This window comes from Sorghum bicolor, chromosome 4, assembly GCF_000003195.3.
Source record: "Sorghum bicolor cultivar BTx623 chromosome 4, Sorghum_bicolor_NCBIv3, whole genome shotgun sequence".
NCBI classification, from domain to species: Eukaryota; Viridiplantae; Streptophyta; class Magnoliopsida; order Poales; family Poaceae; genus Sorghum; species Sorghum bicolor.
In genome coordinates, this window is record NC_012873.2 from 50907079 (window position 1) to 50914453 (window position 7375).

General features: G+C 47.6%; 1 protein-coding gene across 2 annotated transcripts; it reads left to right on the forward strand.

Moving 5' to 3' along the window:
* On the forward strand, positions 1922-3961 carry LOC8059606 (probable BOI-related E3 ubiquitin-protein ligase 2). Of its 2 annotated transcripts, XM_002452140.2 has the most exons (3): positions 1933-2432; positions 2560-2971; positions 3076-3961. In XM_002452140.2, exons 1-3 carry the CDS (start codon positions 2371-2373, stop codon positions 3619-3621), a joined length of 1020 nt encoding a protein of 339 aa, XP_002452185.1. In that variant the 5' UTR covers positions 1933-2370; the 3' UTR covers positions 3622-3961. The 2 variants fall into 2 exon arrangements, with proteins under 2 accessions (XP_021314309.1, XP_002452185.1); XM_021458634.1 differs by having other exon boundaries at positions 1922-2971.

Below are 7375 nucleotides of genomic sequence, written 5' to 3' on the forward strand. Positions count from 1 at the left end.
GGGTAGTCGCTGTCTCTTTATATCTTCTATTGCTCTTATGTTTATTCCAGATTAGGCACTACTATGTTAGTGGTGTGTAATCTGCGCTATGAGGGTTCTCATAGCTGACTTGTAATTCACTCTGCTTCATGAAAAACAGGCTATATCCCTCGATCTCGAAAAAAACGTTAACAGCGGCAATCCTTACGTACACAACTTGGAACATTTAGAAAGAACGTAACCGAAGGACCTTCCAGAAAGCGACAGGACTCCCATTCAGGTGCTAGGATTAATCAAAGAAGAGTTGTGATGGTATCTCTATCATCCTATTGTATGTTTCTAGTGTTAGTGTTGTATATGGCTTTTCAATGTAATAAGACCTTTTAAAACGTTTTGCTTGCTCTTCTCCTTATATGACATAGTAGAGCTCCTGCTAATTCTTCAAATAAAAGTATTGACTTTAGATCGTACTGTCATGTACATCACTCACAAATTTTACTACCGCTCGCGTTCTTTAAATTCTGTGCTTCAATAAGGGAATACAATAGAACAGCCATCAGCCATATAATCACTACTCTAGATGCATAGATCACATTGCTGCCAGATGCAAACCATGCATCATTGTAGAAAATCATTCATGTTAGAGTAACCAACAGTGATGGGTTATTGGGCTTATATATGAGACCATTGGTTCTCAGATCCGACAGTAATAAAAAGATCGATATTACTGATGGGTCAAAGCTAGACCCAACGGTTTATCGATAAGGGTCACTTCCACGCCAAACCTCTCTCTGGCACGACAATGGGAGTATAATATATACTCATTGCTAAGTCCATGGCTTCAACTCGACACTAATATAATCTTCATTTCTATCTTTTTGTTGGTATATTTTATTATTATATTTAAATTGATGTTATTGTCTAATGTTTTATCTTTGAGAGGGTTAGGGAGCGTTATAAGCGCTTTGTAATGGAGGGGGCAACTGGGGTTTGGTTACTTGACCCCGCTCAAGTCGTATGTGGGGCTTCCCCCTATGGACTCGGTCTTTCAATTGTTCCCTTGAGATCAACCCAGACCTTTCCAAGTTAGGACGACACTTGCTCGACATTGCTTGCTTGTGGAACCGGCTCCCCTGGCATGCCACCACGCACTTCGCTCCATGTTCCTGTCTTGTTGTCCCAATTACTCATCCCTGCCTCGCTGAGATCAGCGTCTCCACAGGGTGGAGGAGAGGGGTCGGTTCGACCGAGTAGACCATGAGTTTTCGTGTGCTTGGTCGAGATTATCGATCGAGTCAAGGCATGTATGCTTGCCTGTCTATGGTTTACAAGAGGTGGAGGTTTGCAGGACATGAGATAGTTGTGGCCATGGTTCTAGATACGGATTGACGGATGGGTGCAAGGGTAGGAATAGCAATTCATAGGACGTTTTTAATACTGAAGCCTCGTTTAGTTCATCCAAAAACCAAAAACTTTTCAAAGTTCTCCATCACATCAAATCTTACGGCACATGCATGGAGTATTAAATATAGATGAAAACAAAAACTAATTGCACAGTTTGCCTGTAAATCATGAAATGAATCTTTTGAGTCTAATTAGTCCATGATTGAATAATAATTGTCAAATAAAAACGAAAGTACTACAGTACCAAAACTAAAAATTTTTAGGAACTAAACAATAGTCTGTTTGGGACTTTGGGCCAAACTAAAGAGTAAAGACAATGGTCTGAAAGGGTTATTAAATATAGTAAGAATCAACGGAAGCAAGAAAAACTATAATTTTAGATGACACATAAAGGATGGTTATTTTAGATTTTGACGGTTATAGTAGGCTTTATTAGATATGGAGTTTTTTTAATAGAGCGGAGGAGTCTTGCACAGCCCTAAAGTATATATGGAGGAGTAATAAAGAACATATACTAGGAGTAGAAAAGGAAAGAAAAGGCAAGGCATCCGCAATTCCGCATTATCCCGCTACCAGTCCAATGCAGCATCCAACCCAAGGCATCATTTCTTGTTTGCTTGCCCCGGAAAAAGTCTGTTTGTCCGCTACTCTGCTCACCGTGATAGTCCACCCCATCTCGTCGAAAGCAACCGTAACCATCAGCATTGGCTGTCTCTTGAAGTCTTGGACACAACACAAGGCAAAAACAACGCCCACATTTCCTTCGGTTCTGCAGAATCGATCCATGGACCTGCTATATATAACCTCGCTTTATTTTGCAGTTTGCACAGCCACACCCCCACGCAGAGGCAGAAGCCACCGCTTCCATTTACATGACCTCACGGCCGTCCGCGCGCGGTGCGTGGTCGCACTACTACGGCACCGCCCAACGCCATACTCGCGGTCCTCTCGTCGTCTAGGTCTAGCTAGTCCAGGCCGCCTCTTCTCATGGCCGTGCACGCGCAGTACTTGTCCCATGCCTTCTCCCATGACCACCGCGCCATCTGCAGGTTCGTCTCCCTCCGATCCCCTTTCACCCTCTCTCTCCTCCTATATTTATTCATCCCCAATGAAACCGCCACAGCGTCTTCTTGATTCCATTCATCACCCGTGCGTTGTGTTCCATAATCCATATAGCCCGGCGCTGGATAACGCAACGAGCGCGTCGCCGTCGTCCCTCGGCCATCCCGGCGGCGGCCACCCGCTTCCCGCCGCGGTGGGCGGCAACACAGTGCTCAGCGACCTCACCAGCAGCAACAACAACGGTTGCTTCTTGCCGAGGAAGCGCGCGCGGGTTGGGGACGTGTCCGGCGCCGGCGCGGGCTTGATCATGGACCTGCAAGGCCAACGCGCTCTGCTGCCGCCAGTGCCGGTGCCGGTGCCGGTGCTCGCGGGAGACGTCCAGAGGAGGCTGCTCTGCTCTGCCGCCGCGTCCACCACTACCAGTGGCCGCCCGACCGCCAGCGTCGCGCCGGTGTCGCAGTCGCAGGGCCTCCTGTCGCACCTCTACCACCACGGCGTCGAGATTGACGCGCTCGTCCGCATCGAGGTTTCTTGATTTTTCATTTTTCTTCTCCACAAGAATTTTATATACTCTGCTCCGTTTGGTCGTGTCGCGAATGGCGTCTCATTTTTGGAGTCGGCATCATGCAGAACGAGAGGCTGCGAGCGGGGCTGCGGGAGGCGCGGCGCCGGCACGTCCGGACGGTGGTGTCGGCGGTGGAGCGCGCGGCGGCGCGGCGCCTGCGGGCGGCCGAGGCCGAACTGGAGCGCGCCCTGGCGCGCAACGCGGAGCTCGACGGGAGGCTCCGGCAGACGGAAGCCGAGGGGCAGGCGTGGCAGGACATCGCCAGGTGCCACGAGGGCGTCGCGGCGGGCCTACGCGCCACGCTCGACAACATCATGCAGACGCAGACGCAGCCGCCATGCGCCGGCGCAGGGGATGATGCAGGCGCCGACGGCGACGCCGAGGACGCGCAGTCGTGCTGCTTCGAGTTGGAGCAGGAGCAGGGCGAGGGCGGCGAGGCGTCCGGCGGGCGGCGGACGAGGGCGTGCAGGTGGTGCGGCGCGGCGGAGGCGTGCGTGCTGATGCTGCCGTGCCGGCACCTGTGCCTGTGCCGCGGGTGCGAGGCGGGCGTCCAGGCGTGCCCCGTGTGCGCGGCCACCAAGAACGCATCGCTCCACGTCCTCCTGCACTGACCCTGAGTACCTGACCACACGCGGCGTGGCAACGCCAACACATGGGCTGGGCGCGACAAGCCATGGAGGAAAATCTGCAAGCAGCGACAAAGAGAAGGAACTGCATTGCTCGAGGGAACTAATCTGACCGGACAGAGCACGGCAGCACGCCACGCCAACCTGAATGAAGGCCATTAGAGATGGATCATGGATGACGTAGGCATGCAGATGCCACTCTCTCGGGCTGCTTGCTGGTCATCGCCTCGATCGAGCGGACGTCAACACTAGTATGGCCTTGTTTAGTTGGCAAAATTTTGGTTTTTTTGGCTACTGTAGCACTTTCGTTTTTATTTGACAAACATTGTCTAATCACGGAGTAACTAGGCTCAAAAGATTCATCTCACAAATTTCAGGTAAACTGTGTAATTAGTTTTTATTTTTATCTTTATTTAATGCTCTATGCATGTGACCAAAGATTCGATGTGACGAGAAATCTTGGAAATTTTTGCGAACTAAACAAGGCCAATTACGAGAAACGACGCAGTCATCACCTGCAAGTAGGTGAAGCAAAGCTTCAAAAAAAATGGCGACACCTTGCATGTGTACGTGCCACTTGAACGTGGCATGTACGACTAGTCTCTAGGAAATTTGGTAGGAGTACAGTCAGTGTTTCCAAGTCATAATCAGCTTGCATAGATACTATCTTCTTCGTAGCAAAGCAAGATGATGATATTCTATATAAACAGTTTCGCATTTCAAATTATTCTTTGTGATCAGTTTCTGAGTTAAAGACTGTTGGCAGGGAACTCACAAGTCACAAAACAAGTTTATTTAGTAGGCACAATCAGACGTATAGAAATCTGACGGATTTGATTTTTCTTTTTTTTTAAAAGAATTGTCAACAGATAAATAGCAAAAAGTCTATTTAGGGGGTGTTTGGCTGGGTTGGTAAAGTTTAACACGTACTGTAGTATTTTCGTCTTATTTGAAAATTATTGTCCAATCATAGACTAGTTAGGCTTGAAAGATTCGTCTCGCAAAATACTCTCTAGCTATGTTTTATTTAATACTCTATGTATATGTTCCAACATTCGATGTCCGTGCATGTATCCAAACATTCGATGTGACAAACAGTAAAGTTTTACGGAGGAAACCAAACACCCTTAATACAGTAGCCTGCATTGGGCTTGGGCGCCAAATGACGCCAATACCGAAGTCCGCAGGAAACTCAAATCAAAGGAGATATATATATATATATATATATATATACAACCTGAATCTGCTCTTGTACAATTTAAACAGATGACAGCTTGTTGGCTCCTTGGTTTCGGTTCAACGTGCCATCTATCTACCAGCGTTGCATTGCATGTGAATGTGACCGACCGGCGATCACTGTTTGTAACCTGTTACTTGGATTGTACGTAGAGCGGTGGATGAAGCCTAGCTAGTAGTAGTAGAAAGTTTGCAGGGCACGTGATGTGAAGTGGCACGCACTCAAGTCTGCCGTGAGCGGAGCAGGTCAACCGAACCGACCGTCGGTGCTTGGCTGCTGGCTTCTTGTCGTCCCTTATATATAATCCCGCAGCAGCAGTGGGTGTTGTTGTTGTGCCCGTCCAAAGAAAACCATGGCCTGACCGAACAGAGTGAAACGGGGAACCTAACATGTGTGCAGGCCTAAGGCCTTACATGAACGTCTCGGAGGTTCCGATCCAGGGAGCAATCGTAGAATAAGTTCCGGATCCGTCAGCGTCGGATGTCGGGGTCTGAACTACTAAACCTCACAGCTTCAGTGTGTGAATGTGATGGATCGTCACAGCTTAACCAAACCAAGACACAACAGTGTCAGCGTCAGTGACGCCTTTGGCTGCTTGCTCCATTTATCAAGTCCTAAATACTGTTATTTCTAGGAAAAAATTTTGTCCACAAATACTGCTATTTCTACTAGCATACTCAATCCACCAGCTTATTTAATTCTCCTCGGAACTTACGTGGTCCACCAACCCATTTAATTTCTTTTAGGAAGTACTAGTACTTTGGCGCATGATAATTGTTTGAGTCTATTTAGTTGGCATTAAATGCAGCTCGTTGGAACCTGAGAACCATGGCTTAACGTGTATGATTAAATGGTGGAACCTAAATTAATTAAGGGTAGAATGGTCTTTTGTTTGTCACACTAATTTGTCTGAAATCTGCTAGAAATAGCAGTATTTGGGGACGGAGGGAGTAACTGATAGACGATAACGATACCTCAGTCAGGGCTTATCTTAGGCTCATGACTTGATCAATGCGGCCCAGGGGCAGCATCATCGAAGTTTCAATATGTTACAAAAAATTTTTGCCGTACCCATACTGCTGTGTTTGGATTATAGTGATAGTATATATATATCCATCAGAATCTCTGGATCGATCAACTGAATGAAATAATTTAAAAAGCCTATGGAAATACTAAGATAATGTGGCGGAGAACAGATATGTCTGAACATGGGGAGTATACTAGCTATCTAGCTAGTATACTTAATTGTATTAAGGCTTTATTTACTTCCAAAAAATTTTGCAAAATAGGAATAGTAAAACTTTCGTTTGTATTTGATAAATATTGTTCAATTATGGACTAACTAGACTCAAAAGATTCGTCTCGTCAATTCCGACCAAACTGTGCAATTAGTTTTAATTTTCATCTATATTTAATACTCCATGCATACGTATAAAGATTCGATGTGACGGGGAATCTGAAAAACTAAACAAGGCCTAAGATAGCCTATCTCTGTTCCTTCTGATCATGATGGATGAGTCCGTCCACGAGAAGATGACCGAAGACCAAATCAAAACACTGCGGAGCAGCAACGTATTAGTGGCCGGTGCCGGTGTCGTCAAGGCAGGGCTGGATTACTACTCGATCTGCAGTTAGTGTCCGGCCGGCCGGCCGCTCATATGTGTCAAATGAGTATGGCAGCTCCACCACCACCTCGTTTTGTCGCCATCAAGAGTTTATTATTAGGCGAGGATAGGAGGAGGAGCTGTCCTCAAGTCCTGTAATAATAATATACTGTATGATTCGTCTCTCGATCATCGTCTGCAGGAACGCGATGTCCATCTCCCGGTGCCCAAGTCAGTGGATGCAAACATTAAAAAAAAAAACTCAGTGGATGGATAGAGAGTCCAGAAGTCACGTAACTGCTGCTGTGCCAGCCGTCCCCGTCGATTCAGCACTGCCGTTGAGAAAGAGGGCCGGGCCGGGAGCAACAGTACAATCAATTACGACTTGTCATCCCTTGTACCTTGTTCATCGCGGTCGTCGCTCCCTGGCAATGAGAGACGAGGCCACGACGGTCGGATCAGCGTGGCACGCATGCTAGCTCGATCGGCTCGAGTACGTTCTCGTTTCCTTTCCTGGTTTGGACCATGAGCATGAGGTGGCCTGGCCCGCGTGTAATGAGCTAATGTTGACCGGCCGGTGAATTGATCAAGGGACCAAGCAGGTGGAGACGCAGCAGCTCGCTCTCCGTTTTCTGATGGTGATCGATGGGGAACAAGCAAGGACAGCAGACAGCGGCAGCACGCTGCAGTGGGACTGTGCCAGCACAGCAGCAAGCGAGGCCTCGAGTCGATTTATATTCAGATCTTGGGAAAAGGATCGAGGAATCCGGTCCATGTACTACGGTGCCCTAGTTTCGATTGTCCCTACTGCTAAGAGCATGTACAATAAGCTATGTCAGCTTGGCTTATAGCCAAGCCAACTCAGCAAAATCCTAGGTGGATGAAAGAGAAAAGATGA